The sequence below is a fragment of the Lissotriton helveticus genome, chromosome 9 (genome assembly GCF_964261635.1).
Source record: "Lissotriton helveticus chromosome 9, aLisHel1.1, whole genome shotgun sequence".
NCBI classification, from domain to species: Eukaryota; Metazoa; Chordata; class Amphibia; order Caudata; family Salamandridae; genus Lissotriton; species Lissotriton helveticus.
In genome coordinates, this window is record NC_136070.1 from 1,282,977,466 (window position 1) to 1,282,996,203 (window position 18,738).

At 43.8% G+C, this 18,738-nt stretch overlaps 1 protein-coding gene across 2 annotated transcripts in view; it reads right to left on the reverse strand.

Annotated features, from left to right (window-relative positions):
• PPP4R2 (protein phosphatase 4 regulatory subunit 2) overlaps positions 1-18,738 on the reverse strand; it is an 86,106-nt gene that overhangs the window by 63,001 nt on the left and 4,367 nt on the right. For both annotated transcript variants that reach the window (XM_078661876.1, XM_078661875.1), the window contains exons 2-3: positions 14,850-14,931; positions 2,327-2,497 (exon numbers count right to left, since the gene is read on the reverse strand). In XM_078661876.1, the coding sequence (XP_078518002.1) occupies positions 2,327-2,497; positions 14,850-14,931 (253 nt within the window). The remainder of the gene's footprint in view (positions 1-2,326; positions 2,498-14,849; positions 14,932-18,738) is intronic.

Genomic DNA, 18,738 nt, shown 5'->3' on the forward strand with positions numbered 1-18,738 from the left:
CGGTAACAAAGAAGCCTTATTTTCAATTACAAGCCAGCGTTTACCATAAACAATGACGCCAGACAATAAAAAGATGGGCAGGGCTTAAACTTCACTTCTGAAATGTCCTCCAAGACAATGCGTCTCGCAGAGCAAGCAGCACCTGCGTGCTGCAATGCTAGGCGAGACCTAAAAAAGCAAGCCTCTCTAAAATCTAGAATGGGTTGACACAAAGCTCTTTGTGATGCAGGGTGGAGCAGAGGCAATGGATGCTCACCAACTCTTTCCAGGATTCTGGAGTCAAATTTATGTGAGTGTTCTTTGTAGAGCGCAAACGCAGCCAATAGACAGTGGCGAGCTGCAGAGTGTAAAGGGCAAAGATACAGTCAGCAGTAGCTGGGTTCTAGGAGCAGAAGTGGGCAGGTGCTGCATTGCGATGTAGTGCTCTTTAAAGAAGAGTTTTCCGCTCTGTCCTAATTTGGAGCAGGACTGGGGCAGTCTTGAATGCTATAAGGATATTGTACTGTTCGGCCATGGACAGCTGGATTGCAAACCCATCTGGCTCACTTCCTTGAGACCATCTCCAGGCACTGTTCAGACCAGTAGGCCTTGCTTTGTCCTTTGGCAGCTATAAAACGAGATTACCAGCCGTCTACAAAATGCTAAATCAGATACCACGGCGCCATCTACAGGACAAACCCGGACCACAACAGTGCCACACCTGATTAGGAACAGGCCTGCAGGTCCACAGTTCACTCTGCCACATAACTAGCTCCTCATAAATAAAAAGGTTTCCAAACATTACCCAACACACATGGAAATCTCGTCCAAACCAACCGCCATACCACTTTTAGACATGATCTTACCTTTAGGTCACAACATAGCAAATAATGCAGGTGACGAGGACTCCTTACACAGAAGGAGTCGCTCACAATATAAACCCATTCAACTTCCCAGTCTTCCAGTGCCTCAGGGTGGAATTTACTAACAATGCCAAAGCCTCATTTACTAAGCACTCCATGTGGCCCACCTGGCAAACACACTTCACCAAGGACATCCTTGATTACAGCCAGAATCATCTCTTCTTAAGTGACCAGAGATACCATCCTCTGCTGGGAAGGGACAAACAGGATTTTCTCTCGACATCCTTTAGCTCCTGATCTCACAGAAACAATCAGATCCCACAGAAAACGGAATGGGATACTCTTGCCCACCAAGTCTTTAACAAAGTCATGGGAATCAGGGGGAATATCCAACATACAATTTTAAGGTAAAATACCTTGATTTCAAACTCTACAATCTTTCATTTAAAAAGTAACTAACCTCAAGTCCTTTCTTCTGAAGCAAGATGTAAACTGGCCATTTCGCCTTTATTGATTGCACATGTATGATATGATAATGCTCAGACTGTTACGTCCGGGTGTAACCTAGCTCGCCTCAAAGGAGCAGCTCACCTGGTCCCAAACACACAAAGATTTCAGTGCGTTATACCTAGGCTTACTTTGCTGGGTTGGACTCCCTTGTTATGTTGCTCAGCATGAGATTCCATGCATCACCTATGATCGATTCAAAGAAACTAATATCCAACAAGATTATCCAAAGAAGCCGATCTCTGGTCAAAGTGGACACTCCCAGGTTTGGAAAAACGTCCAAGCTCAATCTTTCGTTGGCAATGCACAAAATATTTGGACTGCATTCGTTGCACACATCAGTCACACAATACATCTGTGTCTACTAAAGGGACATCAAACAGTACTTTCTAAATTAACTTTCACAAATCGCATTCCATTGCCTTAACTGAACTACTGAAACAAGAGTTATGGATGCCTCGTCATCCTGTAGGACTGTACTGTAATTCCAGTTTATAATGTGTGCCTTGTGCCACTTTTGCCTGCTGGCCACTCTGTAAACTGCCGTCACCCTGTGCTCAAGGTCTTAATAAATAAATCTACAAGACCCTTGCCAAATGGCCATTGACAGGGTGACATTGCATTCCATTGATTTATCTGTAAAATACTACCTCGCACTCTAATCAGGCATCATTAAAATACCACATCGAAACCTGATCAAATATATAATTAAGTATCGAAGCCAGTAATGGGGGTCTGGTGGCCGGGCACCTGTTCCTTGTGGAGGCCAGTAATGGGGGTCTGGTGGCCGGGCACCTGTTCCTTGTGGAGGGATTTTGCTTACCTGGCTTAAACATGGAGAAACATCAATCAAGATAAGATTAAACGATTATGAAGAGACGCTAACCAACATTCGAGTTAAAATATCTTCTTAAAAAAATAAATAAAATCACCTGAAGCTAGACAAGCAATACATTTTAAAAACAAGTGATACATACCCGTTAAACCCGCCGACAATCTTCAAAATCCGCTCCTTCATTTCTTCATACGGAATGTACTCCACATTTGGATTTGTGGGGCCCCGGGCGTCAGGAGCCGAGGACTTGAAATCTTCCATCACTTTTTCAAGTTTGAAAATAAAGTAGGCTTTAATCTGAGACCACTGAAACCTAAGGAGAATAAGTAAAATAATAGGTTAAAATATGAACGCAAAAACAATATTCATACTGAATTGAACAAACAAGTGCCACATCCACTACACACTGGCATGGCATTCTTGCCGGTCTAAATGAAAGACAAGCATTGGCAACCCCAATAGGTTTCGCCTATGCAAGAGATATTGGCTTTGCCAATGTGTTTCAGCCATGTTGGCGCAGAACGGTGGTACAGGGGAGTAGCGTGGCATACAGTAAAGTATCCGTAGAGTGGTGCATAGAATGGCATTGAGCAGAGTGGCTTACAGTAGAGTGTTTTTGTGACGTGTGGGGGAAAAAAAAAAAAGGTTACAGGGACGAGATTGTTAGGAAATAGATTTTTTTTAAAACCATAGAAAATTCACAGACAAAACCATAGGTTATAGGGGCGATATAGTTAGGCTGACATTTCACTCATACAAAACCAGAGAAATTCAGCAATTATAGTTAGCTGAGCTAACTAACTCACACCTCCACAATGCACTGCTTATGACCTCTCATATTACATCACTCATGACATGGTCAGTGACATCACTGATGACATCACTGATGGCGGAGTGTTTTAAAAAGGTTTATGAGTGTTAAATATATGTACCACGCACGGTGTATTGAGGAATCTGTGGGTGTAGGAGTGCCTGTATGGATGATTCAGTGGGTGTGTGGCTCCTTCCCTGGATCCCTCACAGAACGGCTTTCGAGCCAAACACAGCACCGAAACCGCCCTCATTGCGGCGACCGACGACATCCGAGCACTCCTGGACAACGGAGAAACAGTGGCCCTCATCCTACTCGACCTCTCCGCCGCCTTCGACACGGTCTGTCATAACACCCTCATACAACGCCTCAACAACATCGGCATTCAAGGTAAAGCCTTGGACTGGATCATCTCATTCCTAGCCGGGAGAACCCAGAGAGTCAGACTCCCCCCTTTCTACTCAGAGCCCACCGAAGTCATCTGCGGCGTACCTCAAGGCTCCTCACTCAGTCCCACCCTCTTCAACGTCTACATGAGTCCCCTCGCCTCCATCGCACGTCAACACAACCTCAACATCATCTCCTACGCCGACGACACCCAGCTAATCCTTTCCCCCACCAAAGACCCCAACACCGCCAAAAACAACCTTCACGAAGGTATGAAAGAAGTAGCCGAATGGATGAAACAGAGCCGCTTAAAACTCAACTCAGACAAAACGGAGGTGCTCATCCTAGGATCCTTCCCCTCAGCTTGGGACGACTCCTGGTGGCCTTCCGCTTTGGGATCAGCGCCCTCACCCACAGACCATGCACGTAACCGTGGCTTCATTCTAGACTCCTCTCTCTCAATGTCCAGACAAGTCAACGCTGTATCGTCCTCCTGCTTTAACGTCCTTCGCAGTCTCAAAAAGATCTTCCGCTGGATCCCCATCGAAACGAGAAAAACTGTCACCCATGCACTGGTCACGAGCCGACTGGACTATGGCAACACACTACGCCGGAATCACAACAAAATTGCAGAAAAAGCTCCAGCGCATCCAAAACGCATCAGCGAGACTCATATTAGACATCCCGCGCCAAGAGCACATCACCGGTCACTTAAAAAACCTCCACTGGCTTCCCGTCAACAAAAGAATTACTTTCCGCCTTCTTACCCACGCACACAAGGCCCTTTATAATCTAGGACCCGAATGCCTCAACTCCCGACTGTCCTTCTACCGGACGACAAGGGCAGCATCTGCCAACTTCACATAATATACCACCCTCCGAGTGACAATCTGAAGTTCATTGATGAGCTAATGGAAGTCATTACAGCCAACGCCAACTCACAAGTGCCGCAGATCTTTCTGGGAGACTTCAATCTCCATTGGAACTATAGCAGCGATCATGATGTAAGCGGTCTCAATTCTGTGACAGCCCAACCCATAACAAGGGGGAGACATTAGACCTCATCATAGCAGAAAGAAACACAATATCTCTAGAATCCAACTCCCCATGTGACTGGACTGATCATTACAGCATCTTCTTTTCCATCAACAATGAGGTAACTCCAAAACGATACCAACCTACAACAAGCATTTGCAATGCAATAGGTCTCGCATTTACACGAGTTTTAAATATTGGCATAGTACATGACTGCCTTTTATTTAAGTTTTAAAAACAAAGAAAAGGCAGTCATTTACAATGTCAATAGCTCAAACTTGCATAAATGCGAGACCTATTGCATTGCAAATGCTTGTTATAGGTGCTTCTGGGATGAGTTTACATTACAGGACACCCTCTTTGTTGCAGCTCATATCTTTTTCTCATCTTGTAAAGAAAACACCGACCACTCGTCGGAAAAGCGGAACATTTTGCGGACTACATGGCAGACTTTCAAAAAGTGTCACAATTGATGGAGCACGATTTTAGTAAATAAAATAAAATCTGCTCAGAGAAAATCCACCCGTGTGTGTTTTAATAAAGTACTATTGTGTGTGAAATCCCAAGAATACTAAAAACGTGTAAATTCTGGAAATACAACTGGAAAATGTGCAAATGTTCACGAATTTAAAAGTCAGAAAAACACATGTAGTGCAGATGACAGAGAATACTATCCTGTCTGTTCATTTGTTTTTATGTTTCCCGAAATGCAGGAATAAACAACTGCAAACACGAGAGAACTTTTATTCTTCTTGAAAGTTATGGAGGCCTTAGAAAATGACTTTTCTAAGAAGAAGAAGGGAGGGGAGGCAAAGCGGCGGGTAGAAGAGAGAGGGCATGAAGGGATCGAAGGCAAGGGAAAGAAAGGGAAGATGGACGAGATTAAGAGGAGCCACAGATGGACTTTAGAACAAAGCAGCGCTGGGAGGGGGGCTGGGCACGAAGGAAGGAGAAATGCGACTGATGGCCTGGCGGCCGTGAAGTGTGAAGTGTGAAGCAGTGGGCGGGGAAGCAGATCCCTTTGAAGCTCTTGGAGGCAGGAGCAAATGGTAAGGGGAGGAGAAATGCTGCTGGAAGGCTCGGGCAAGCTCGTGCACGAGGACGTGCACTTGATGAAAACGCTTTGCTTTAGTTTAGCTCTTGGTTTCACCCCAATAGGGCTCGCCTATTATATCCCTGCGGGATATTAATAGGCGAGCCCTAAAAACAAAACAATGGAAAAGGAATATCCAGAATATCGATCCCAATGCCTTGGTGTCCCAATGCAACTCCGCCCTGCCACTATCAGCAGACATGGCCGACATCCATGACCTTACGGACTTCTACAACGCCACTATGCTTGAAATCATGGATTCCACAGCGCCCCTTCAAGAAAAAAATGTCTCCACCAAAATCTCCAAACCTTGGTTCAACAAGAATCTTCATTCAGACCGGCGCAAATTAAGACTAGCTGATCGAGCATGGAAATCAGCTCCCTCTACTGATCTATACCAACTTAGGGCACTGAAAAACACTTACAACAGAAAAATCCTAAAAGCTAAAGCAGACTTCTTCAAAGCACAGCTGAACCAAGCCATCAACCGCCTTAAAAAACTATTCGAAATCGTAAAACAACAATCACATAACTACAAACGTAGTGGAGCTAGGCAACCCGGCTACCCCTAACTGCGATGAGCTTGCCAAATTCTTCCTTGAAAAGACTAGAACCATTGAAAATAACATTCAGTTCAAGAAAAAAAACCAACTATCTACTGACCAAGAAAAAACTATTCACAGATCAAGGACCTTTTCACCCTACCGAACGGAGTTCCAAAGAACAATGCCAACTGGCACTCCTCCTCGCCCATCACTGAACACGAAATATATAGCACCCTGCTAGCGATCAACCCTGCCAAGCATTTCTCCGACCCTCTACCCCCATCTGTATTCAAAATGATAAAAGTCCTCTATTCTCCCATCCTGGGCAAAAATTGTCAACGCCTCTCTGAGGAAAGGTTCCATAACGGACTGTCTGAAAATAGGACAGGTCACAACTATACTAAAGAAAGCCAACTCCCTCCCCACAGACCTCAACAACTGTCGCCCCATATCCAGCATCCCCACTCTGGCAAAGTTATTGGAAAATGTGTACAAATTAAACTTTGCCATCACATCGAGAACTTCAACCTCCTAGATAAGCACCAATCCGGTTTCCTTCAAGTTCACAGTACTGAATCAGCCCTCACTCATAATGGATGACATTGTAAAAATGTTAGATCACAACGAATCGTGCCTATTGATACTTCTTGACCTATCTTCCGCTTTCGATACGGTTAAACACGACAATCTACTGTCCCTACTTGAACGGAGGATGGGCTTAACCGATCCAGTGTTACAATGGTTTACCTCCTTCCTAAGCAACAGAACCCAAAGAATCAAGTTGAAGCAATCATTCTCTCAACCTTCCATGGTCACACTAGGAGTTCCACAGGGATCAGTACTATCACCTATACTGTGTAATCTACTCATGGAACCCCTTGCTAATGCGCTTAGTTCTGCAAACATTCTATATCACCTATACGTGGACGACAACTATATATGAAAATCTCCTCACCAGATGACTTCATCTCCCTCAACGCCATTCTTCATAATACCCAAAGTTGGCTCAACGGCAACCACCTCATGCTTAATACCAAGAAAACTGAGTTCCTCCTCATCTCCCCTCCCAATCACACACCCAAGATAGACTTATGGCTGAAGCATCTTACTTCCTTTGATTGCACCCCCCACATCATTGACTCCGCAAAATCCCTGGGAGTTACCCGTGACAAACATTCAAATATGCAGGAACAAATCTACAATGCCACCAAGGGAGCCAACTTTCAGCTGAGTATCTTAAGGAAACTTAAACCCTTCCTCCCACAGTCTGATCTAAAAATGGCGGTCCAAGCTCTAGTACTGCCAAGACTGGACTATGAAAGTACCACTTTTTGCGATCTTCCAAAATATTAAGTAGCACTGATCAGAACATAACTTAAAGCTGCGGCCAGGCCGGTCTCCGGAATAAAAAGACATAACCACATCACCCCGGCCCTGAAGGCTTTGAACTGGCTACCATATGAGTCGAGAATACAACTAAAGATAGCCTGCATGACACATAAAGCCCTACATAGAAACACCCCCAGCTACTTAGCACAAAAAAGCTAGAGCGATCGGGAGGTTGTAGACATTCGCAAAGTGCAAGCTCACTACTACTAAAACCTCAATCCTTCCACAAAACGAGAACTGGGTGCAGAGCTTTCTCGGGTATCGCTCTGAAGAATTGCAACAACCTTCCCCCAGACGTACGCAGAATCTCATCTTTTACAGTCTTCAAAAAAGAAGCGAAAATGTTTTCATGAACAAATTATCATCCTAAACCATTAACTCTCTGATTCCTACTTGCCACCGATTTCACTCAAACAGCAATGTGTACCTTATTTGTATTATATGTGATTCCCGATTGTATGTATAATATGTGAAAATGTACTGTAAAGCGCTCTGATACCCCGTGGGTCATGTTCGGGCAATATATAAAACTTTATAAATAAATACTAAAAATATTTTTCCACTATTCACGATGGCGTATGTAGTCGTGACATCCCTACGACGGTACATGGGGGCATCACTATTGGCACTGTTCTGAACATCGCACAAGATTTTAAAAATCCATTTTGGACACAACTTGTGTTACTAAAACACCCATTTCTCAAACATGGGGTCAGAGTATCTCCACCCTGACCCCTTATGTTAGATTCACACAAAGTTTCAGCCCCGGGAACCGTTCCCTTATGATGAAATAGCGTCTGCCACTTTCTGTTCAAGTTGTATCCAGCCAATCAGAGCATTCATGTTGGTGCGTGCATTCGCGATTAATTTCAAAACCACTTCGAAATATCAGCGGCCAGAGATACAACTATCATTTTTGACAAATTACTCAAAAACTACTGGACGGATTTGCACCAAATACCAAAATTTGCGTAACATCTAACTTTCTACCAAATTTGGTGCAATTCCGTCCAGCGGTTCAGGCTGTAGGTTCGACAACGCACTCCTACTCGCTACTGTCAATCAATCAATCAGGTCATTTATAGAGCGCACTACTCACCCGTAGGGTCTCAAGGCGCTAGGAGGGGGGGGTGCCGTTACTGCTCGAACAGCCAGGTCTTGAGCTTCTTCCTGAAGGAGAGGTGGTCTTGGGTCAGGCGCAGGTCGGTCGGGAGTGAGTTCCAGGTCTTGGCGGCCAGGTAGGAGAAGGACCTTCCTCCTGTTGTCGCTCTTCGGATGCGGGGGACGGCGGCGAGGGCGTGGCTGGTTGATCTGAGGTGGCGCTTGGGAGCGTAGAAGTTGATTCGGTTGTTGAGGTAGCTCGGGCCTTGGTCGTGTAGGGCTTTGTGTGCGTGGGTGAGGAGACGGAAGGTGATTCTTTTGTTGACGGGGAGCCAGTGCAGGTCTCTCAGATGTCCGGAGATGTGGCTGTTTCGTGGGATGTCGAGGATGAGTCTGGCTGAGGCGTTCTGGATCCGCTGGAGTCTCTGTCCGCTGGAGTCTCTGTCAGGGGGGCAGCACTCCTACTCGCTACTGTCAGGGGGGCAGCACTCCTACTCGCTACTGTCAGGGGGGCAGCACTCCTACTGGCTACTGTCAGGGGGGCAGCACTCCTACTGGCTACTGTCAGGGGGGCAGCACTCCTACTGGCTACTGTCAGGGGGGCAGCACTCCTACTGGCTACTGTCAGGGGGGCAGCACTCCTACTGGCTACTGTCAGGAGGGTTGAAACCTAGAGGTAACATCTGAGGATTTTGTGCCATCTGAGCCACAAATGAATCATGAGGCTCGCATTTTCTGGTGCCCTCTACTGTATTAACTGCTTTAAACTGCTAATGCCAACTGGTGAAGCTGGGCTAGATCAAGAACCGACACCTACGTTTAGAGCCAGAAAACTACAGCCTTGCTCTATTCACACTTGCGGTACAGAAGTCCTGAAACACGTGAAAACAAGTTAGTGGGAGTAATCCTGGAACTGTTAAGAGAACCTGCAAGCATCTATAAGCTGGTGTTATGTTTGACGCACTTTGTCGATTTAACTAACGAGTTTCTGGAACCGGGATAGAGACCTTCGCTGACGCTTCTGAAACTTAAATGTTCAAAGACACCCTCCTCTTGAAAACAGCATTCTCATCAAACTAAACATTTTGTAGTCAGTGGAATATAAACATGTCCCATGCCATTGATGGAGTCAAGGAAACAAGATTGGTGGAAACATCCATAGAACCGTCACCCTCTCCCTTCCAGACACCCCTCCCCCGTATCCGCTGAAGCAACAGCGGAGGATGCTCCTTCTCACACTTGGGGGCCAACGCTTGAACAACCACCCTCTGCACCTCATCACTCAGGCAATTCAGGAAGACTCAGGGCCTGGGTGTTCGAATGAGCAGAGGTCCACCGGCAGTCAACTACTTCAGCGCCTTGAGATCCTCATGGGTAATTTGCTGCACTTTACAAATTCTCGACTGAAATTTGTGTGGCAGAAAAAAAAGGAGTGCTGATGACAGTTACACAAGTAAACAGCAAAAGGAGTGGCAATCTCAGGGAGGCGGTATCAGGAAAACCAGACAGCTGAGTATTGCAACCATATAATTAGTCAAGAGATACTACAAGTTCTGACAAAGTCGTCCACATAGAACGAGAGACGTGGGTACAACCAAACCTCTTCTCTGATATGGTATTTTGGGAAACCTTGTCTGGGAACCGTTCTAATCTTTCTCCAGAATGCAAATATGTAAGGGTTCCCAGTATAAGGCTATAAAGCCTCTTTTTCGCTGAATCATTCCTTACGTACCCAGCCCAATTATAAACAAATTACTAGCCGACATCAGAGCGCACGCAGCTTATACATTCTGGGTTTAGCTCTCACAATCTTGACTCAAGGAGTGAGGCTAGAACTATGGTTGACACTGTGGCTTTACCAACCTGGGTTTAAGAAAGGGATGCACCTAAAATGAATGACCAGGTTGTGGAAATTCAGTCCTGAGCAAAATGAAATTTGTTAGCCGTAAATATCAATTAGAAACTGAGTCAATGCAAAGTATCAAGCACTAACTAAAAGCGTTTCAGAGCCGGGCAGCATTCAGACTTGAAGCCACATTGACTATTCAAATCAGAGCTTGATAATGCCAGGTTGAAAATTACTCGCTGTACTAGCAGCGTTTTTCGATTTTCTTCCAAGCTCGGTTCGAGAAGCATCCGTGATATGATTAACATCTATAATATTCGCTGTGTTCCCTCGGCATTGCACGGGGCTGGGGTGTGGGGCCACACAGACGGCACCTCTCTCCAAAAAGAGGAGAACAAGTTCCTAAGAAAAGTGCTATGTGTTCCCCACTCCGCTTCCATTCAATTAATTCATGACGAGGTTGGGGTCGAGTTTATCTCGGACTTAGCAGCCGTTCGTCCACTCTTATTGTGGCGTTCTATTTGGGCTAAGCCAGAAACTCGATTCACTCTTGAAATTATTCTTGACTGTATAGGCCTGGATTTTTCTTTACGTATTCTTTGGCAGAAATATATTAGTTTTTGGTTTAAGACTTTGTTTGATATTGATGTTCTTACCGACCCCGAACTCGCGGTAGAAATACCCAAAAAAGAGATCAAACAAACTTTTCTGATGTACAAAAAGAAAGGGCGAGTTGAGGTATATGGTAAGCTAACTACTGTGAAGTTCTATAGAGAACTTAACTTACCATCGGGGTTCCAAGCCTATCTCCTATATGTCTGCCGCCCATCTCATCAATATGTTTTAACCCGCGTCAGGTTGGGTATTGTACACCATCTAGTTGCGTTCCCAGTACAGAAACAGAAATCTGAAACCCCCTGCCCTTGTGACAATGTTTCACGCCAGAGTTGCTGCCATTTCTTACTTTTTTGTAAATTTTATCACTTTTTAAGATTAAGGTATTTAAAACCTATATTTATTAAATATAATATACGGTCTTTTAAGAAAGCCCTTGTGTTACTATCAGCTTTAGAAAATGCGGACATATGTTTTTTTGTTGCCACTTATATTTTGAAATGTACAGCTGCCAGGAAAAGTATTGTATTGCTATGATTTCTATATTCCTGTCTGTACTTCCTCAAAATGTACAGCTGCCAGGGTGAGCACTTGTTTAGCAGTGTTCAACTTATTTTCAATCCTGTCTGTACATGCTTTCTTCCTTTTTGATTTTTCATACTTTTATTTATACAGCTGCCAGGAAATGTTTAGTGCTGCTATATTTCCATACTTTCCTGTCTGTATCAAAATTTTAAATCAAAAATTTTCTTGTCCCATGATTTAGGCAGGGGCTTGTTATTCAACGTACAGCTGCCAGGATAAGCATTTTGTGCCAATTTATTTATTCCTGTCTGTACGATTTTAACTTCTATACCTTTTTGTCATCTTCATGTTTTTTAATTGAGATCCAATGTTTAAACGCTTGTTAGTATGTGTCCTATTCCTATATGAACTATTTTGGATTCCCCTGTAGAAACTTTGTAACAATTTTTTATTGCAATGGATTGATTTCATGTTTTGCTTGTATGATTTGTTTGCAAATCGAATAAAAGCTTTGAAATTGAATTGAATTGACTATTCAAATGTATCATTCTTGCCAGATGCCTAGAACTTGCATCCATATATTACCAAGATGAAAGTGCCAAGATTGATGGATGCCACTTTCCAGACAACAAACGCTGGCCAAGTGGCAGCTTTTTTTTTCTTCAATATTTAAATCAGGTAAGCAGCTCTTAGCCATCTCACCAGATTATGCATTAAAACCGGAGGCCTGGCAAGCTCTCCGAGCTAAACATGGGTACCACCCACCACCATTAAGTTCACTGCGAACACCGTTACATTTCTGCATAGATCTTCTCATGAGAGTGGTCAAAGTAAGGGGATCAAATGAGTCCGGGTCGTCTATAGAAATTTCCCAATTTGTGTGAATTAGGAAGCTGCCCTTGTTCATGTATTTTGTTATACAGTTACTTTTCTACTATACTTAGGTACGTCATGGTCCCAATTTTCCCCAACTTTCTGGGGCACCCTCTCGCTTTATAGACCACTTCCTCTGCCACCAGTCAATACCAGCTTTCCACTCTGCCATCGACAGGGGACCCCCTTGCTATCTTTTGTTTTGCCACCCCTGTCACCAATACCAAACAGATTTCTTTATGTCGAGGCCTGTCTTAATCACCCTGGCTCATCAGAAGCAACCACTTTGCATTCATGGGTACCCTCACCCCACGGGCCCAGGCCATCACAGCGGTTACCTCCCACCAGAACTTGTGGATCACGGGGCTCAGAGGATATGGTAAAAAGACCCTTCCTGTGTACATCCTCTTGCACATCGGGATGTCTCCACTGCCCCAGTCAGTGAAGCAGGGTTTGTGCATAGTACGAGCGGTGTAGGACTTTCAGCTGTATTAACCGGAATCTGGCTCAGATCGCTATGTCTCGGAGACTCACAATAACATGGTTATCAAATTCATTTACTAATAGGTTCTAATTGGAGTGTCTCCTAGAACTGACTTTTTAATTCTCTTCCCCAACTTAAATTGATGTAACAATTTTTTCAGCTACTCTCCCACCCCCCCCCCCTCCAAAATTAGGCCTTTCCAGTAAATATTAATAAACGCCTAAATGGTGAATTTATTAGGTTCGTTAAAAAAACCTTAGTGCAATAGTGACAGGCATATAATACAGATCATAAACGAAGTGCACTACAAACACAGAAATTTGCTTTAAAAGAAAATGTACACAGATAATAAAGACGATTAAAATATAGGTTAAAAATAAGAAATACCCAGATAACTATAATTAACAGATTAAAAGGGATAATCAATATATCTCATATGACATGCATACACAAGCATTCAAGCGTATGTCAACTACTGTAAATTTCATACATATCTTAGGTCCTCTAAACCTACTACAATAAAACTATAACAAATCTCCCCTCCCCCCCGATGACCCCAATGGTTTGTTTTTGAAATCATGGGGATAGACTGGACAATCAGGAATTTCTGTGGTTCCAGGCATGGTGTGTTGGTGGTTTAGTTCAAATTTGTCAAAGCTTAACTCCCAGAAATACATAACTCAGTTACATTTCAACATTCCCAATTGTTGGGACTCTAGTTACTGGGATCTTGACCTGCTCCTGTAATCATAGTAAGAAACTTAAATATTCAATTAAATTCCAACGCATTGCTCCAATTTCCCAGATTGCAAAACCTTGTTCTTTGTATCCTGCCTCCTGTTCCCTTTTAACATGCAGTGCATTATTCCCCAATCCAGGGCCTGAAGAACATTTACATAATTTTTTGGGTGTCGACCAGAAGCCTGCGTAATGACTATGTTTAGATTTGATTTTCCTAGAGGGTCATATGTTGGAACGAGGCGTCACAATAGGTTTTATATTTGATGTGTCTGCACCACTCTTATTCACCAGTGATTTGCCATGTCAATCTATCCTCACAAATTGCACAATTACAGTTAGAAGCAAGTACTGTTTTCCTTTTCCGTGTGAACCTACTCTAGACTCATCAGTCGTGCCCCAGCTGGAAAGCAGTAGCTATTCCTCTTGGGTGGGTCAGACGTTTGAAATGTTGAAAACCTTGGTCTACATTGGTATGAACTCAAGGTTGTGATGCACTTGCATACATTGCTCTTCAACAGCAAGGGCCCGCACTTCAATATTGTGAAATGAGAAGTGAATAGCTGCTAAACAGGCCACTTTCAACCCCCACAAAATGTAAAAGAAGCATTCGCATAGGTTTGCTTTAAATTAATGCGAACTCTGATACAACATAGTCAAAATGCTTTACAGATCCCATCAACCAATCCTGCTAGATGCAATAGGAGAGGTGTATATAAATTATTCAACACGTTTACAAGGTGTGTCATTGAGTGAAGACAAAGAAAAACCGTATGTTAATCACAAGATTCCCTACGTGTCACAACCAAATGTGTCAAAGCCCATCACAACAATGCACATTTGTATCCAATGGACTACCTGAAATAATTCAGTATTACATATTTGGACTCCACAAATTATTTCCAAAACGTTCCAAGAAACCATGAAGCAGCTCTAATAAACCATATAACGCTGAAATGGTAAATAACCACACCATCCTGTTTAAACTGTTTAGAATCATACGCTCTAGGTATTACTGTCCCCTAAACACAGGCAAACACGAGAGCCCTACAGGTTGTCCACCAATGGTAACACAAATCCAATATGTTAAAGAAGCTCAACTTCACAAACCCCGCACATTTCTGAAGTAGATGATGTTAGAGGTGAAATATAATGAATCTCTCTGCCTCCAAGAAACAAGCAGTTTAAGGTAGGAACACCCATGAGAAGGCATGAAAACTCACATGGTCTCTCCCGTCTTGGCAACATGACAAAGGAATTCGTCCAGCACAGGACACACTTCCTTCTTCACCCGCTTGTCAAAATCTAAGAGAAAAGAAAATGATTTCAGAACACAAAACAAGAGGCACACAGGCTGAGAAGCAGTTTCAGCAACAGCTATTGCAAACAACATGCAATTAATTTGGGATGGGTGGGGGCAACCGGGAGGGGAGTACAGAAATCCAGATCGTCCATTGTCCATTAAATAAATAAAAAGACAAATGCAGATGGTAACATGCCCATGTTTGTGTTGGATCAAAAAAGGGCCTGCATAATCTGTTGCACTTTCTGCCCCCAGCACAAATGTTTAGCAGAGGCTTGAGAGAGTGGTGAACTTTGATACAGTCAGAGTATGTGGGGACAAAGTGACCTTTATTTGCACTGCAGTCACCAATGGTTTCCAGCAGATGCCAATGCACGCAAACAGTAAATGAAATGATTGAAAATAATAAACCTTCAAGGTAGATAGTACATGAAGAGCCCCTCCATTCCAAGAACCACTGTTGCTAACCCCCATGTGCACAGCAATCAAAACACCTGGAAGCCTTTACTCCACCTGAACCACCATTGGCCCCACCCAAGTTTATTTGTGATTTTATACGGCACACATGTGGCTTAAAGAGCAGTGTACAGTAAGTACATAAACAACTTTATGACAGACATTGAACTATGCGAAAAGAGGATATGTAATATTTAATTACATTTAAAAAAAATCCGAACAGTAAAAAGTCATGGACTGGAAAATAAGAACATTTTACATAATTAGAAAGTAACATCTAAAAGGAGACAGTTTAATGTTAAGGATTTGTGAGAAAGAAAGGTAAGTCAAAACGTCACCTGCCATGGCCCTGCCCAAACCAGAACATACACTCTTCATCGTAGTGCAAGTCTTGTGATGAACAAGAAGCGAATTGAAGGGAAAGAAAGATGGGGCACCTGTAGAGGGCCACATGAATGTTGTGATCATGAGAACAGAAGATAAAGAGAAAGGAAATAAAAACGTCTCCCAACTCTTATAAAGGTGGCGGTAACACTTTCCCCGCCTCAAAAGGGGGAGCCAAGCTGCCCACCCCACTGTTCTCTACGGAACAGGGACGGCAATCACCCACAATGGAGAAGTAAAGCTACCTGCATCACGCCTCCACAGGCAGGGCCAGTTTCTGCGCGGACAAAATTGCCCCATTATTGGCAGATGCATGACAAGGACTTCCGAAAGCCTGAGATTTGTGAAAATGTGCAGCATCCCGAATAACCACATCGAGATTTCAGACCATCTAACAATATTTCTAACATTATTAACTACAGTTAACCAAGAAGGACAATGGAGCGTCTGGACAGCGCGAACTAGGGTTCCCATCATCATAAATAGTGTTACTATCGCTCTGCAATTGGAATCCCGGATTGAGGAGCAATGTTATCGTATTTAGTAGCAAAAGCCACTGCGACTACTCCAACAAACTTCAGAAATGACAGATGAGAGTCCAGAGCCAGCGGCAGCCTTTTCAGGAGAGCTCAATCAGGCTAGGACACTTGATCTCCAGTGTATCGGCTTTTCTGTATTTCTTTGCCTTCCTCTTTGTTCATTTATAGTAGTGTATTAACAAAAAAGATTACTTGGCCAAACATACTTTAAAAATCCATCAGATCAATAATACTGAAATAAAACGAGCCTATATTCCAGAACGAGTTGCAACGACCAGACTCCTAAGCAACAGCTAATTAATTCATCAAAGGGTGATCAGAAGACCATTTCCGCCCAGTTGAAGATCTACCTTAACTGAACGATTCTGGATAGGCACATTTACAATGCGGATTATGATCATGCATTAGCAATGTTGATAGTTCTTGCTTTTGATCGTGATAAATCAATAGTTGAGGAACGTGCTATTTGCCCACGACTGTCCTAGAAAGAAAATCTAATAAAGCAGCAATTTCTTAAACTAGAAAAATATTGAAGCTGCGAGTAGGACCCCTCTTCTGAACACAATGTATTAGAGTTCCCTGAAAAACAAGTGATGAATAGAATTACATTTGCACTGTCCTCAAAAGTCATGAGCAGCAAAATGCTGCCCAGTAGATACTTTTGAAAAGTTCTAGCATTCTCATTACAACCTTAAGAAAGAATCAATCGTTAACAGGGTCTGCGGTGATCTGATTGGCAGGTTATACAAAAGCCAGACGATCAAAAAAGCAACTACTCAACATCAAGGGCAATATTGCCATAGGTCAGCAAGTTAGCGGAGGAAATTTATAGAGACGTTCGGATCACTTCCAGTTAGCAACCCAAGTTAGAGGCATATAGGGTGAAATTCATGGGCCACTATTCCAGCAATCCTCACCTTAAGACCAGAATATATGGCAGGGATGAACATCATGCCTTAGGAAGGACCCCACAGAAGAAGAGCACCTCCACAAAAAAATCCTAGGTCATACTTCATCAAGGTGCAGAAGAGAAAGTGGAGTCACTGGACCCCAGTCCCCACAATCCCTGAATCAGCTCCAAGTAGGTGTGCACTGCAAGTCATTGGCTACCGACCCATGAGTGTATTGAGGACATCGAGTAGGATCCAATTTGACAGCCAAAGGGGCAGGACTTGCTCACAAAACATAGTCCACACACACTGCCACAAGGCTCACGCTTTACATTCAGGAATTTAAAGTCTTGCCGGTAAGGTGGACCTAGCGGACGGGCCTAAAAGCTACTGATGACCGACAATTTCTTACGCTGCCTTTCCAGAACAAGCTTAGGTCACCACTGGGTAGTGGGTACCAAAGAAGGGAGGAGGTGCACCCAGCCCATAATGGAAAAGTGAGGGTACATAACCTCACATGTCTAAGACAGGGCCGCGAGAGCGTGTGTGGGAGAGGCACTGGGTGATTACATGGTGATCTGACTAATGCAGAACAATAGCCGGCCTTAAGGTGATGCAGGGTCGGTCAATAGATGGGTCTGACCAGCTGTTCAATGATACTTGTAAACAAGCTTCAAAAGTAGGATCCACAATCATCCCTGAACGTGATCGAGTTAGCAATGTAATGTGATGGTCTTCAATAAAATAAAAAATAAAAAAAGGACACCTCATGGGGTATGTAATCAGTTACACGAACCACACAGTGACCTTTGGTAAGATGCAGGTTTAAAATATGAAGGGTTTACCGCTAGGGCGCTCTTTGCAATTAAAGTTCCGTAACAGATGTGTAATTCTAAAAGACATAACAAATGGCGGATATCAAGCCAAAGATAATTTTTACCTGGTGAGTGTTGCCCAGTAGATGCATACGGTTAGTGTTTTCCTAACAGTAAGTGCAGAACGTATTTGCAATCCGCATTGAGAGGTTTAACACCCCAACCAACTCATTTTTAGGTCTCGGCTAGCGTAGGCTGTGCACATTCGCAGTCTCGCTGGCGAGATTTAATGACCGAGTAGCGAGGTTAAGCCCTGCCCCTCTTCTCCATTTGCTGGCCTCCTAAACGGCAGCCAGCCGTTAGAGAAGAGGGCTCAGTGACGTTCTCTTTTCGCTCTAAGCCCCGTCTTTTTCGGATTGGGGGCGTGTTTTTGACATTCTTTCTACCTAGTGACGTTTTCAGTCAAAAACATGCTCCCCAGTTTGAAAAGGACGGCGCTTTGAGAGAAAGAAATACGTCCTCGCAGTGCAGGCATCCACCGATTAGCGCCGGTCGGAGGTAATCAGAGGTAGGCGCCAAGACATGGCGTGCGGCGTTTCCCAACCGTTGTTGATGTTTTACGGCACTTTCCGATGGCGAATTAGTAAATTGAAGTGTAGGTTTACCCTTTTAATTCTTTCTCACTCAAACCCCGAGAAGTGGAACTACGAAGTGGAACTCCCGTA